Source organism: Vipera ursinii, assembly GCF_947247035.1.
Source record: "Vipera ursinii genome assembly, chromosome: 17".
Lineage (NCBI taxonomy): Eukaryota > Metazoa > Chordata > Lepidosauria > Squamata > Viperidae > Vipera > Vipera ursinii.
In genome coordinates, this window is record NC_139530.1 from 1,822,241 (window position 1) to 1,837,252 (window position 15,012).

At 47.8% G+C, this 15,012-nt stretch overlaps 2 protein-coding genes across 5 annotated transcripts in view; one reads left to right on the top strand and one right to left on the bottom strand.

Annotated features, from left to right (window-relative positions):
- Window positions 1–131: 131 nt before the first annotated feature.
- On the top strand, window positions 132–6,127 carry CPTP (ceramide-1-phosphate transfer protein). 3 transcript variants are annotated; one of them, XM_083375867.1, is made up of 3 exons: window positions 132–169; window positions 1,411–1,740; window positions 3,301–6,127. In XM_083375867.1, the coding sequence occupies exons 2-3, from the start codon at window positions 1,619–1,621 to the stop codon at window positions 3,821–3,823; spliced, it is 645 nt and encodes a 214-aa protein (XP_083231993.1). In that variant the 5' UTR covers window positions 132–169; window positions 1,411–1,618; the 3' UTR covers window positions 3,824–6,127. The 3 variants fall into 3 exon arrangements, with proteins under 3 accessions (XP_083231993.1, XP_083231995.1, XP_083231994.1); XM_083375869.1 differs by having other exon boundaries at window positions 157–169; window positions 1,539–1,740; XM_083375868.1 differs by lacking the exon at window positions 132–169 and having other exon boundaries at window positions 1,395–1,740.
- A 2,710-nt stretch (window positions 6,128–8,837) lies between these two features.
- DVL1 (dishevelled segment polarity protein 1) overlaps window positions 8,838–15,012 on the bottom strand; it is a 36,332-nt gene continuing 30,157 nt past the window's right edge. For both annotated transcript variants that reach the window (XM_083375871.1, XM_083375870.1), the window contains exons 13-15: window positions 14,815–14,982; window positions 13,720–13,926; window positions 8,838–11,250 (exon numbers count right to left, since the gene is read on the bottom strand). In XM_083375871.1, the coding sequence (XP_083231997.1) occupies window positions 10,829–11,250; window positions 13,720–13,926; window positions 14,815–14,982 (797 nt within the window). In that variant the 3' untranslated portion in view covers window positions 8,838–10,828. The remainder of the gene's footprint in view (window positions 11,251–13,719; window positions 13,927–14,814; window positions 14,983–15,012) is intronic.

A 15,012-nucleotide genomic window follows, 5' to 3' on the forward strand; every position in this document is an offset into this window, starting at 1 on the left:
CCCAGCAGCTTCCGAGCCTTCGTTGGCCGGCGGCTGCAGAAGCCGGCCAGCGGGGAGCCTATTGGCTCGCGAGAGGAGGAGGCGGGCCGTAGGGGCACGAGGAGACCTGCTATTGGCGGATCCGAGGAAGGGGCTGGCTGAAGCGGGGAAGGACGAAGGGGTTGCTAAGGTGAGTGAAGCGCCGGGCTGGGAAGCCCCCTGGAGGAGAAGCTCCTCCCCTTGCGGGGCGGGGCGGGGCTAAGCCTGGGGAGGGGGGGAGGCCTAGAGAGGGGGGGGCTTCTGCAGCCCGGGGGGGGGGTCTTAGCTTGGGCTGATCCCAAGATGGTTAACAGCAACAGTAATAACAATAAGCATACCCTTCTGTCCCACCCACCCCCAATCCTAGACAAAGCTCTGGATTCAAAACATGCTGAGTTCTGGGCACGCTTTTCCTAGGAATGATTTGGCGTTTTGAGACTTGGCTCCGCTGAGCCCGAAACCCAATAGGCTTATTAACCGGTTCTTCTGATTCTCCGCTGGTTATTCAAGAGCAGCCCAAGGGTCTCGGGTGGAATTCGGCCCCGGGACTTTCCGTGGTTGCCTTTTCGACATTAAGCAGAAAAAGGAGGAAAATCCCCCAGTCTGGCTGGGCTCGTCCCGCCAGAGTTCACGGGTCGGCTCGGCAGGGCTCTCTTGCCCTGTGGAAAGCGACACCCGTGCGCTCTGCCCTGGACGAAGGGGGTCGCTGCCTTTGGGACCCCCACGCCAGGCTCCACTGGTGTTAATATGGGCTGACTGGGGGGAAGAGGGAGGGGTTAAATCTTCACCCAGTCCCTTGGATCTGGCTGCCTGCCTGCCTCCAGGCTGACCAGGACTAAAACCGACTAGTAGATTTTGTAACTGAATCGAGACTCAAGTCTCGGAAGAAGCGCCGCTTCGTACAACCGCCGGTTCTTGACTTACAACCGTTCGTTTCGTGGCCGTGCGAAGCTACAACGGGGCTGGGAAAAGTGACTTGGGGCCGTTTCCCACACTTAGTGACCGTTCGTCACGTCATCAACCGACTCGTAAGGGGTCACGCGATCCCCTTTGGCGACCTTCTGACAAAGGAGAGTCAACCACTCTGCCACTGCAGGGATTCACTTAACAAAATGGAGGGCAACTCACTTTGCAACTGCCTTGCTTAGCAGTGGAAATTTGGGGCTTACTTGTGCTGGTCAGTCAAGGACTGCCTGTACCAAGGCAATCCAAGCAATTCTTTGGAGTTTGAAGTCATTGGGAGGAGAGGAGGAGGAACAAGTTAGACCAGCTCAACCTGCTAAACACTGATGGGTACTTCCGCTCCTGCCCCCCCCCCATTCCCCCCAAAACAAACACATGCTTTTAAACTGGACAGAGATTGCTCTGCCCTAAAGTAGGATGTTTTGACAGCCTGACCAAAAGGTCTGGATCACCTCTTCCGTCACACCACCACGCCCGTCTCGGTGACTCTTCAGAATTGGTTTCGCTTTCACCCACTGCCAGGACTATCTTTCTAGACTTATTGCAACCACTCACAGAAAGATCTTCTACCTGGAGGTTCCCTCCCGAGGCCCTTTTTTCATCTGCCGGGAATCTCCTCCGTTTCCCAAGCTTCGCCATGGCCGACGGCGAGGACATTCACGGCTTGAAAGGGGTGCTGGTCATGTTCCAGAGGTGTCTGAACAGCAAGGGAGAAATCCTCATGGACCCATATTTGGGAGGCTGGAAAGGACTTGTCAGGTAAACTTCATCGCTTGCTTTGACCTGGGATCGGAATGCCCAGTCCGTTCTGAAGCTGGGGAGGAAAACAAAATTGGGGGGATTAGAATACATTAGAGAAACCAATAAAGAAAATGAGGCTGTTTTCTATATTACAGGCTAAATATATTCTGGAAAAAAATGTCACTTGAGGAAACCAGAGCTGAATTAGCCAGAAAGAAGCAGGTCACGTGAACAAAACCACCGCCGACCCAATTTAAAATGGGTCCAAACCTCAGCTTTGGATTCCGTAACCTTCAGTTTTAAAAGGGGATGGGAAATTAAAGTTAGCGACCGTTCATTCTAGCCGTCATGCTCTGTACTGTCAAACCGTCAGCTTATCTGACAACTTTTTAGTTCAGACCTCACCCCATAGGAGAATAGAATAGAATAGAATAGAATAGAATAGAATAGAATAGAATAGAATAGAATAGAATAGAATAGAATAGAATAGAATAGGAATAGAAGAATGGAATGGAGTAGAGTAGAATAGAGTAGGGTGCTTGGATGGAGTCACTGAAGCAGGAGGAGTGAGCTTAAATGGACTCCAGAAGATGGTAGAGGGCAGGAAGGCCTGGAGGAACATTGTCCATAGGGTTGCGATGGGTCGGACACGACTTCGCAGCTAACAACAACGTAGAGTAGAGTAGAGTAGAGTAGAGTAGAGTAGAGTAGAGTAGAATAGAATAGAATAGAATAGAATAGAATAGAATAGAATAGAATAGAATAGAATAGAATAGAATAGAATAGAATAGAATAGAATAGAATAGAATAGAATAGAATAGAAGCTGGAAGGGACCTTGGAGGTGTTCTAGTCCAGCCCCCTGCTCAAGCAGGAGACCCTTTCTGATAAGTGACTGTCCAGTCTCTTCTTAAAAATCTCCAGTGATGGAGTGCCCAATATTTCTGGAGGAAGCTGTTCTACTGGTTGATTGTCCTCACTGTCAGGAAGTTGCTCCTTAAACAAGGTGTTCACTTGTTTCCAAAGCTGCCTGGATAATTGATGCAATTACATAAAAGACATAATAGAAAAAACCTTTCCAACCCTAGTTAGGTTCTTGAGATTTTATTGCATTCAATGTCTCTTTCCCATGTAGACAGAAGAAACATTTGGTGGGCTCGGAGACCCTTGTCCCCCAATTCCCACTAGCCCAGCCAATAGCAATAGCATTTTAGGCTTACATACCACCCCATAGCGCTTTTCGGCACTCTCTGGGCGGTTTACAATGTAGGCATTATTTGCATATAGGACCCAACAATCTGAAAATGGTATATGAGCAGGCGGTTGGACTGGAAGACCTCCAAGGCCCCTTCCAACTCTGTTATTCTGTATCTGGGTCCTCATTTTACCAACCTCGGAAGGATAGAAGACTGACTCAACCTTGAGCCCCGTCAGGATTGAACTCCAGGCTCTGGGCAGAGTTAGCCTGCAAAAGTGCATTGTACCCACTGCACCGCTCTGTCCAGTAGGTGTTGGAGCTTGACAGAACAATTCCCATTACTTTATCCTGACATCTTTGTTTTTTCTCTCTCTCCGTGGAGGTTCCTAAACACGATGGGGTCGATCTTCTCCTTCATTTCCAAAGACGCGGTGACCAAAATCCAGATCATGGAGAACTTCCGCAGCAGTGAGCAGCAGGAGGACTACGTCACCCTCCAAGCCATGGTGAAGTACGAGCTGGCCAACGGGCTGGTGGACCTGAGGGAGCCCGGCAGTTACCCTGCCTCAGGCTGCCGAACTATCCTTCGCCTCCACCGGGCCCTGCACTGGCTGCACCTGTTTCTGGAGGGCCTGAGGACTAGCGGCCCACGTTCCAAGACATCAACGCTGTGCACGGATTCCTACAACGCCTCCCTGGCCAACTACCACCCCTGGATCGTCCGCAAGGCAGCCACCATGGCCTTCTACGCCTTGCCCACCCGGGATGCCTTCCTGGAGAACATGAATGTGGGCACCACCGAGGAGGCGATTGAGATGCTGGGCGAGGCTCTGCCCAGCATCAGCAGGGTCTACGATATCACGGAAGACCTCTACGCAGAGCACAAGCTCCTCGACCTGCCCTGAGGGGCCGGGGGCCTGCCCAAGAGTGGCAGCTCTTCCTGCGGCTGCAGCTGGGGCCTCCTCGAAATAATCTCCTGCTCTGCTCAATCAGCTTTCTTCTCGGAAAGCTCCAAGGCCTTCAAGCCATCCCTGTTTGGGTTTCTGGCACTGGAGAGGAGATAAAAAAAGCCTTTATGCCGTTTCCCCAATCAGGAAGCTCTCCTTCTGCCCCTTTTCCTCCTTCCGGAAGCTTTGATCCAGAAATGCATCCAGTCCCTGATCTTCCTTTCTCTTCCTTCCTTCCTTCCTTCCTTCCTTCCTTCCTTCCTTCCTTCCTTCCTTCCTTCCTTCCTCCCTCCCTCCCTCCCTCCCTCCATCTTTTTCTTTCTTTCTTTCTTTCTTTTTCTTTCTTCCTTCCTTTCTTTCTTTCTTTCTTTCTTTCTCTTTCTTTCTTTTCTTTCTTCTTTCTTTCATTCTTTCTTTCTTTCTTTTTCTTTCTCCTTTCTGTTCTGTCAACCAATCGATCAATGCCGGGGACTGCTTCATGAAAGTGCTGCTCTATCCCAACCCAATTAAGCATGACAAGGGTTTTAAGTGCAGGTGAAAACAGGGTGGGAGGATTTACTTAGGTGCAAGGAGACGTGTGATCTGAAGAACTCACCTTGCCCGAGCCATTCCTCCCACCCACAATCAAGCATTCTGCCCCAGGAAATGCAGGGAGGGCCCTTGATAAAAGATTTGCGTTTAGCTAATAGTTAAGAGCGCTGGGGAGACACGGATGCTTCTGAGGATGCTTCTGATCAAGAGACGTCTGGCATCACTGGGCCAAAGGAGCCCTCTCGGGAGTTCTGGGCCTTATCTCTTGGCACCCTTCTCCCATCCCAGTGATGGAAAGGATGCTGGGAGTTGTAGTTCAGCATCTGGAAGGCCATCCTGAAAGCAGTTTTAAGAACTGAAGTGTGTGCTTGAGAAACGGCCCACAAAATCTCACTGCTGATCCTCCTGCCAAACCTCCAAGAGGAGGAGGAGTTTCCCCAAAGCCCTGGGAACAATCTCTCTGAAGGCTGGAAGCTTAGCTAACCTCTCCCTTCAGTTTGTGACTCTTTGTCAAGGGTAGATTTGGAGGGTGATTATCCAGTGTGCTGGTTACTTGACAGCTGCATCATCGCTCAGCAACTGGAAAGCATGCAATCTTTGGGACAGGAAGAAAAAAAAATTAGCCATTAAGACAATCCATTGATTCCCACTGACATGTACATCAGAAATGCCTTTTCTGCTTTCATTATCATCTTTCGTTTCTTGCTGTCTCCCAACACTTCTTCACACAACTAAGGTTCTCCCCTAACCTTTCTCCCTCTACCTCTTGGAAGTCTCTAGGGCTGCACTTTCACAGCCTCCTACGCAAGAGCTTGGTCCTGAAAGAGGCTTCAGCCGGACAAGACAATCAGCTCCTCTAGGGCCTCACCTCTTTCCTTGAGAACTGAATTATTGGGTCTGCTCTGTTCTGCACGCCAAAAAACCGTGCCGTTTGACCAGCGCAGGGCTACGCCAAGAGACGAAAAGACAGACTTTCTGTGTCGTGGGCCAAAAAAACCACCGGTGACTTGAAAATTTCATTCCTTATAGATCCGGTAACCAATCTCAGTACTTACTGTTAATACTTGCAGTTTTAGACAGCTGGGGCACAAACTTATAAGCTACACTCCTGCTTTGAAGGAAACCACACGTCCTGCTTTTAAAGCCAGGGCAGGATTTAAAGCCAGTATTCCTTCATTTGCAACCTTACCGCGTTTAGATCTGAAGACTCCGCCGCTTCCTTCTGTTGTAAAAGGGAGTCTGAGCTGAGATTCACCCCCTAACAATTGGAGCAGCCCTTCCCCTCCAGATTACGGCTTGAATATCTGCCTGCAATTATTTTTTTGTTGTTTCAAAGGGAAGTGTGTGTGTGGGGGGGGAGGACCCTGCCTCTGTCACACCAAGACCTAACTTTACTAAGCACTGAAATTCGGCACAGATTAAGGCTGTTGCTGTACCTCTGATATTGAGACAATCCGACTATGTTTTGTTTTTTTGTGTGTGTTCTCAAAATGGGATATTTTTTTGTCACGGTCCGTTGGGAGGATTCCCTGTTGTTCTTTCTTTCTTGGTATCGATGTATTTAAGGTATGTTTTTGTGTTTTCTACCTCCACTCTGTTTAAATAAACAAGTGCTTTGTTTGGGGTGCCCTAAGGAGGTCGCCCCTAGAGCCTGGATGTATTCTGCAACAACTCTGGTCCTTACCGCTTGCCTTGCTCCGTCTGAAATAAACATTTCTACTGCAGCTTGAAGCAGATGCGTTTCTTTTTCTGAGTTTCTGACAGCTGGAAAATGGCAGGAAACAAATTAGGGACAGAAAGGTCCTTCCCTTCATCTTCACCCCCCCCCACCCCACCCCATGACCCTCCTAGCCTTTTAGAATATGAGCAGACTGGCCCCTCCCTTTCCAAGCAGTACATCTGAGCATAGGTCTGGACAAGCCTCGCACTGTGAGGCCGGAGGAGACAAGGCGAACAGAACAATGTTCCAGCAGCGCCAAATATGAGTTTGGAAATAATTCAAGCATTTAAGACACTTGCGTTTCGTCATTTGATGAATGCTTGACATCACAGTATATATTACTGTACCAAGTCACAAAGTTTGGGGGACCCTAATAATAATAATAATAATAATAATAATAATAATAATAATAATAATAATAATAAGAAGAAGAAGAAGAAGAAGAAGAAGAAGAAGAAGAAGAAGAAGAAGAAGAAGAAGAAGAAGAAGAAGAAGAAGAAGAAGAAGAAGAAGTAGTAGTAGTAGTAGTTGGAAGGGACCTTGGAGGTCATCTAGTCCAACCCCCTGCTCAGGCAGGAAACCCTATACCATTTCAGGCAAATGGCTGTCCAGTCTCTTCTTAAAAACTTGCCCCACAGAGTCTTACCTGCGGAGAATCCGTATCCTTGCCTTTGGGGATCGCCTCCAATTTTTGTATTAAAGCACGAAATCTGCAACACAGTTCAGGGCAGAACACCACATCACCAGGTGGGTCAGTCAGACCTTCCTCCCCGCCTCTGGAAATGTGACATTTTGCTAAACAAATTCTCTTTGGACGCTCCCTCCCTGCAACTCACGATGCGTTTTAGCCTTCTAAGAGGCTTCTAGCGGTGAATTGCTGCTCACTCAAAAGCTGCTTTTCAATGCAGCACAAGGAAATGAGATTTCTGTCAGTGGCCGGGGCTTGCCTTCCATGCTGCCCTTAGCCCTGCCACACAACTGCTTGTCTTCCCATTTTAGAAGGCCCTGAGACTACGTCTTGGGTGGGCTGCTCCATTCAGAATTGGCACTGCCAAGCTGCCAGACTCTGCCAGAGCTTCAACAACAGTTTGGGAGGTAAGAACAAAGCCAACACAAGCCAGGTATGAGAGGCAAAGATCCAGGATTTTTAGCTCCGGTTAAAGCCTCGGTGAAGGCAAATCCATTCCGAAGGGCCTCCGCAAACTTTTGTTCTGACTGACAGCCAAGCCGCGATGGCCTTTTTCAAACAAGTTCATTTCATTTCCCCGTCCTTTTTATTTTTGGACTTCTTATCCAAAGGACGAGTTGTCGTTTGGGATGTTTTACTGCCACTGATTTTGCTTTTAACTGCAATAATTTCACAGCTGTCGTTTGCATTTTGTTTTACAGATGTAAGCTGCCTTGGATGCTTCCTTAAGTTAATATATGCATCATTTAGAATGCAACATTTTTATGATATCCATTGTTTATGATTTTGGGGCGTGTAAAATTCTCTATATAGTCAATAATAGCAAAACGGAAGGGAGGTCAATATATTATTATGGATTATGCTTTGGCAAAACTTTAGTGTTCTCCTTGAATGTTTCCACTACCGCCGGACAAGCACCAAATCCTCCCCATTTCACCCCGGGTCTTACCAGAGAAAACAGCAGGTAGAAATTGCACGCTGATCATGGAACGAACCAATAAAAGACAGAGACAACAGAAATATATATATATAATATCTCGGAATAAAATGTTGCCACCACCAATGAAGAAAAATCACAAAAGTGCATTTGTCACATAAAAGTAAAAGCTTTTTTTAGAGTTTAAAATAGCATTTACACATAAGCAGCTATATATTAACTATACAGACAACTGGAGTTTTTCATACAATATTTACAACAAGCCCTCCCCAAAATTCAGAAAAAGGAAGATGATGTTGGAAATAAGGGGAGTTGGCCATTCACACATCGTCAAGAACACAATCTTGGGTATGTCCCAATGCTAAGATATTTAGAGAGTCGGTGGGCAGGGATTTCATTTCCTGCCTTTAATTTCATTTACTATTTTTTTTCCTGTACTGTACATAAATTCTGTATGTGTCATTCTAATTCCTGATTAGAACTAAGCTGTTCCTTTGACATTATTCCTTACTGTCCAGTAAAATGCAACTTTAAAGGGGAAGAAGCAGCTAACTCAAAATATCCAATTTCAATGTTTTCTTCAGGCCCAAAACAGGCTCACTGGTTGGCAACAGGAAGGATGAATGAGAAAGCTGACAGAAGATCACACCCACAAAACATGGCTGGCTTATCCCAACACAGCTAGGTAAAATATTTGGGAGTTGGGGATCTCTCTGAAGCAGAAAAGAATATGTCAGAGAATATGTCAAACACATATGTCAAACACATCTTTTCAAAACAGTCTCTGACTCAGTAAGCTGAAACATGCTTGTTTCAACGAATTCATGAGGACTAGCTTCTCTGCATGATTATACGGTTTATCTTGCTGGCCAGCAAGATAAACCAGCCACGTGGAACCACAATACAATTTCTTCAAAGAGAAACATTTGCTACAGTTTGCCATTAGCTGTGAAAATCCAAGTATCAGCCAGAATTGTTTTTTTTTTAAAAAATAACAACAGCCAGCCAAGGGAACTTGTTTCATCTCCATTACCATAGAGGACCATAGAGAGAGAAAAACAGTGTGTGTGTGTGTGTGTGTGTGTGTGTGTGTGTGTGTGTGTGTGTGGTATGTGTGAAAAAGCAACTTGAGTCAGCAGTTGGGAACAGATTCCCTTGCTACTTTGAAGGATCTCCGTTGATTAACAGAGCTGGAAAAACAAAGTCTCTCCAAGTGCTTGGAGATTCACAGAGACCCACCTGCCTGCCCTTTATATATAGGTGTGACTGAAGACCTGCCTTTGCCAGGTTGGTGCCCATTAATTCCCATCATCCACATCCAAGGAAAGGGACACCCGTAGTATAGTACTGCAACGTTCGTACAGGACAAAAGCTGCCTTGTGTTGCATTTTTGCATCACACTCCCATACCCAATGGTCAAAGTTGGAGGGAGGCACGGAATGGAGCCCCTTGAGGGAAGGGCACAGATGGCTGACTGGCATCTGAAATTCTCATTCTATTTTCCTCAAATCATCCTGGAACTTCTTTTGTCTCTCTCCCTCTCTGCCTTTTCACTGTGTTCTCCTGAAGTCAAAAAATATACAGGTGATACCGTCGCACAAACAGAGAACAACTTTGTCCCTCTATAATTCCTTTCCCCTTCCTACACATCCCTCTTCTTTCCTTCCTACTTTGATTGGCCTTTCAGGAAACCAGGATCTTTGCACTCCAGCCCAATAAAATGTTCTTAATTCAGAGCAATTGGAGGGGGGGGGGGCGGCGGCAATCAGTAGCATAAAGAAACTGCAAACAATACCCAGATGCAAACATAGCCATGATAAACCAAAGCATCTTAGTGTAAAATTGGGTGAAATGCACCGCAACATAGGTAGTACAAAACCATGTACTTTCTCGCCACCCAGCTTGGAAACCTGGGTAGTGAGTGTGTTTGTGTTAATGCTTCAGCTGTTTCCAACACATAACACCGGTGTCGAAGGAAAGGACCTCACTTGGGCCAAAAATCCTCTCTGGAAACAAGAGCACCACCAAGAGATGTTTTTCCAAGACAGAGCTTGACCATTGGCTAGGAGAACAGCCAAAACATAACAGAATAACTGAATAAGAGAGAGTGTGGCAAGACACAATGCCAGATTTAGGGTTTATGACCAAGCAAGGCAACAATTCTCCCTCTGTCCGGAGCAAGGAGAGGGATGGATGAAACACCAATTGGCAACACCGGGCTGGAATACCTGCCGAAGTCCGTACAATCACCAGAATTTTCTTTCAAGGTGTAAAATAGGCAACCAAAAAGTTCATGGTTTTGGAGGAGAAATTTAACCCATCAAGTTTCTCACGAAATGGTTTTCCCTTCTTAAGGCCAGTATGGAACCAGGCTGAGCAGGTGCAAACAAAACCTTAAAGAAAAGTAGCCCAAACGAAGAAGGAAACGAGAGAGATTTTCACCCATTGTTGCAATGGGGTTCAACAAGTGAAACCCAATTTTATTGCCCCTAGTTAGTTGTGCTGTCTTCATCAAAGCAAATCCTTCTCACGGTAAGTTTTTATTTCCCCCAGACTGGAAAGAAAGGAACCAGAATATACTTTTTTTTTTAAAGGTGCAAAATATGCAGGATTGGAGAACTGCCGTGTTGCTTTTGTCTTTTTTTTATATATATATAAAAAACCCTATTATATAAAATACGATCCCTTGGTTAAGCCAAGGAGAAGACAGTAAAATTGCACTGAGAAAAGGTGCCAGGCATAACAAAGCTCATTTAAGATACCTGGGGAGAACACCTATCAATCACAGTCAGAAAACAGAAGGGATGGGAAGGAGAAAAAAGGAGGGGAGGGGAGAGACAAAAAAATGCCTGATTGGCAGATTTAACATCCCCGGAATCGCTCTTCCCCGTTTGCTGGCAAAACACAATCAAGAGTCAGAAGGGTGTGACATGCAAAAGATTGTCGGGGAGGGGGGGGCAGGGGGATAGGAAGGGGGGGTTCACTCTCTTTCCCCGTTGCTTTGAAAGAAAAAAAAAAAAGGTCCCAGGCCGGTCTGCCGACAGAACAGGAACCCTCTGCGCGGACTCTCTAGGAAGGCACTTCTGTTCACATGATGTCCACGAAGAATTCGCACGGGTTGCCCATGGCTTTCTGGAAGGACTGGCGGCTCCCAGTCAGTTCAGGAGGGACGGAGCCAAGTTCCCGCACGGGGGGCCCTCCGGGCGGCCCGCTGGTGGCGTAGACTTTGCCTCCCAGCTTTGGGAAGTTCCCCAGAGAAGGCAGCCCTCCCGGCGGGCCGTAAGAGTGGTGGCTGCGAGGACTTCTCTCGCTGAGAGTGGCCGAGACGTGGCTGCGGTGGCTAAGGTGGCTGGGGGGCCTCTCGTGCCGCAGGACGCTCCCTCCACCCCCGCTCCAGGTGGCTGGGTCCGACCCGCTGCTGCTGCCGCCGCCGCCTGCTGACTTGCGGTCCTTCTCTCGACGCCGGCTGTTCTCACTGTTGCTTCGGTTAGAGCCGCTACTTTTGCTTCCTGGAAGGGAGGGGCGACAAGGAGGAGGAGGAGGAGGAGGAGACGAAGCTGGATTAGGCCCAGGAGAAAAAAGGTGGTTGGGAGCCTTGGAAAAGTCCGGGGAGTGATGAAGCAGAGACCGCGGGATGGATGCAGATGATGGATGCGGAAACATGCGGAGATGCTCAAAGCAAAGCAAAGCGGGTACATAATTGCGATGTTGCATTTGAGGGGATGAAACAAAGCAGACCACGTCAAAAGGAAAGAAGAGACATTCCGGAAAGTGAATGTCGGGATAAAGAACTGTGCAAATAGGGAGTCCCTGGGAGGAGTATAGATTTACAGAGGGGACCCTGTAACAAAATGTTGTACTGTGACTACCTTCCAGCTGTTTTCAGCCCTCACTAGTAAAATATCCCTTTCTTTTTCAATAGCCACTCTGCTCTCACAAGCTTGCGGGCGAGGTTGTCTCTCCTGAAGAATTTGTCCCCTTTGTTTTGTTTTGTTTTTTTTTGAAAAACAGGTCGGCGCTTCTGTACGCTTGGCATGTCTCAAGGAAGTCAGTGCCTTTTTTGGCTACAAGCTGGTCGGCACTCGGCACGGAAGTTGAGTGTTAGGAGAACTCGACTGAAGCACGGCGCAAGTGGTTAAGAAAGGGTTCCCGCCAAACAGGCTGTCTTCAACAACAAACCCTGGCCAGGAGAGCTGGGGGTGGGGGTGGGTCTGAACCATGAGAAAATAGTTCCCCAAAGATGGAAGTCTCCAAAATTAGTCGCCAGGCAGAGAATAGATAAAGCCTCTTAGGGTTATGAAGGAAAGTCCTTGAGTTGGTATCCTCCGATGCCCATGCTCAGAAATTCAGGGACGGAGAATGAGGGGGAGACTAACTTTTTTTTTGGGGGGGGGTGTTACGATACGAATCCTAAGCTCCTTCCCAACAGAAAACAGACTGTTGACCTTCTAACAGAAAAGTGACTTTCCTGGATGTGCAAGAGCTAGAGGGGTTTTTTTCCGCCTCCGGGTACCTGGCTTCTTTCCTTCCTTTGGTCAACTTCCGCTGGGAAGATGCTGAATGGCAGCAAGCTAGGAGCTAGCTTCCAATCCTTGTTTGCTCAACAGGCTAGCTTGGCTGAAACCTCCTCTTTCTGGGTGCAGAGCTTTCCATGGTGCTGAAGTGTGGTCCACAAAAGGTTGAGGTGTGATTTGAAACTGCTGATTAACTGACTTCGGACAACTCTAGCGGCAACAACCATGATCGGTTTTCTGACTCTCCAGGAATTCTGCAAGTGGTAAGGCCAGGGTCCAAGGTGCCCAAAGCAAATAAATAAATAAATAAATAAAGGACTTAGATGAGGAAGTGGGGAGGAACAAGTTCAAAATTCCAGAGGAGGGGAGAAAGGAAAGACATGAGAATCGATGGAAGGGAGGAAAAATATGCTTACCAATCCTTTACGAATCCTTCAATCTAAGGCTTGCTCAGGATAAAACAAGGAAAGAGGAATTACCGAAAGCAAAGTTCCTTAACCGGGAGGAGTGTCATAGCAGCAACGCTTAAGACATCAACACACGTCAGCCAGAAGGGCCACCGGAGACCACTCGGGTCCTCTTGACACAAACACACTCGTAAGACAGCCATGTACAAGTAGTCCTCGACCTTCAACCCCAACTGAACCCCATGTTTCTGCTGCTAAGCGAGGCATTTGCTAAGTGAGTTTTTGTCCCATGTCACGACCTTTCCTGCCATAGTGGTTAAGTGAACCGTTGCAGTGGTTAAGTTAGCCACACGCTTGTTAAGCCCATCTGGCTTCCCCATTGACTTTGCTGGTCAGCAGGTCGCAAAATCGGAACCACATGACGCTGCAGCCGTCATAAATAGGAGTCAGTTGCCAAGCGTCTGGATTCTGATCAGGTGACCCTGGGGGAATGCCGCAACGGTTGCAAGTCGTCTCTTTTTTCAGTGGCCGTTGGAACTCTGAGCGGTCACTAGTTGAAGTGCTGTAAGTCGAGAACTACCTGTGCTTTGCTGGCAAGCTGGGAGCTCTGCAAGAACCAGCACCGGGTTCAGAATTGTTCTGAACTGTTCTGAACTCGGAATGAGTGTTGTTGTTGGGAACAACCCTCGTACTTCGAAAGTTGCTGGCTGAACCGAACCCCTTTTCTAGGTCTGCACAGCATGGGGTGAATCGCCAATGCGTCAAACAGGCGACGTGGGAAGCCACAACCTGAGGATCCACAAGCCAGGTTATCAGCAAACCTTGCAGCTGCTAGACTTTTCCCTGACCAGGTGAAGGAACACGTGTGAAATCCATGCAGGTAGCTCAGCCGAACCTTGTTCCCCCCTCCCTGATGGCCGTAGCTAGGAGTCAGGCTGCGTGCAAGAGGGACGCAAGGGTGCGTGAGAAGAGGCAGGTAAAGCGAGCGCAGGGGAGGGAGGAATGCGCAGAGGAGCCAGGGGAGAAGGAAGGCAGAAGCTGGCGCCCGAGGGCCTACCTTCGCTGTGCTGGCTTCCCGCACTTCCGCTGCCGTAGCTGAAGCCAGGGTCCTGGTAGGCTGGCGGGAAACACGGAGGGGCGAGGGGATACTGGTAAGGATAACCCTGCCCCAGTGGCCAAGGTGCCGAGGGGTGTGGGAGGGGGCCCAGGGTGTCTTGGTCAGAAGCCCCGCTGGAACCGTTGTTGAGGTTCATTGTAGCCATATCTGGAAGAGAGAGAGAGGGAGGGAGGGAGGGAGGGAGGGAGGGAGGGAGGGAGGGAGGGAGAGAGACAAAGAAGGAGAAGAACAGCTCGGTAAGCAGAGGGCTCCATCAAGCGCACTCCTGCCTGCCGTTTCTTCAAAGTGGCATCTCTGATCTCAGCTGATCCACCAAACTCAGGGCGATGCATTTAATTTTAATTTTTTAAAACATTTTTAATTTCCCCACTTTATTTTAATAAATAACTCAAGGCGGCGAATGTATCTAATTTTCCTTCTTCTCCTGTTTCCCCGTGATAACAACCCTGTGAGGCGGGTTGGGCCCAAAGTCACCCACCAGTTGGCTTTGATGCCTACAGTGGGACTAGAACTCACAGTCTCCTGACTTCGACCAGGTGCTTAGCCACTAGACCAAACTGGTTCTCTTTGCTCAATGAAAGTAGTCTTTTCAGTAGAAATGCTAATATCTGTAAGTTGGCAAGCTTGACTCTTGGGAGGTGTTATAGAAGCAACTTGCTACTTTCTTTTTGGGAAGGTTTTTTTTTTTTAAAAAAAAATCCCAGTCTACACTCTTGGGATTTCCTGGTGGTCTCTCATCCCAAAACAAACCAGCTTTTCCATGTATAGTCAAGGTCAGCTAGCTGTCAACTATTGAAGCAAGAATGAGAAAGAGGCAATGATTAAGTTTTACAAATAGAGACACTTGTGGCAAGTTGGTAGTTTAAGTGCTTGCTTTAATTTCAAGTAAAATTACCCTTTTCTAGTTGTGGATGCAAGACAGACATGCTTAAATACATGCAGACCAAAAGCAGAACGCACCAGCCGAAATAAGCAAAGGTAAACTGACTAAAGGAGCAGCTTATCCAAAGGAGACATGCAACAGAGGTCACTTACTGCCACAAAGATCTCCAAACACATAATAGCACTGTTCTGAGAAAGTAATCTTATTCACAGTGTGTCTGAGGTAGCCATGCTTCAGCATGCTGCTGGCATATTTGCGGGCTTCTCGACGGTCTTTAAAATCCTCCACGTGGGCGTAAAGCCAATCAACGACATCTGCTCCTGCAGAGAACAAACAGGAAGACACGGAAA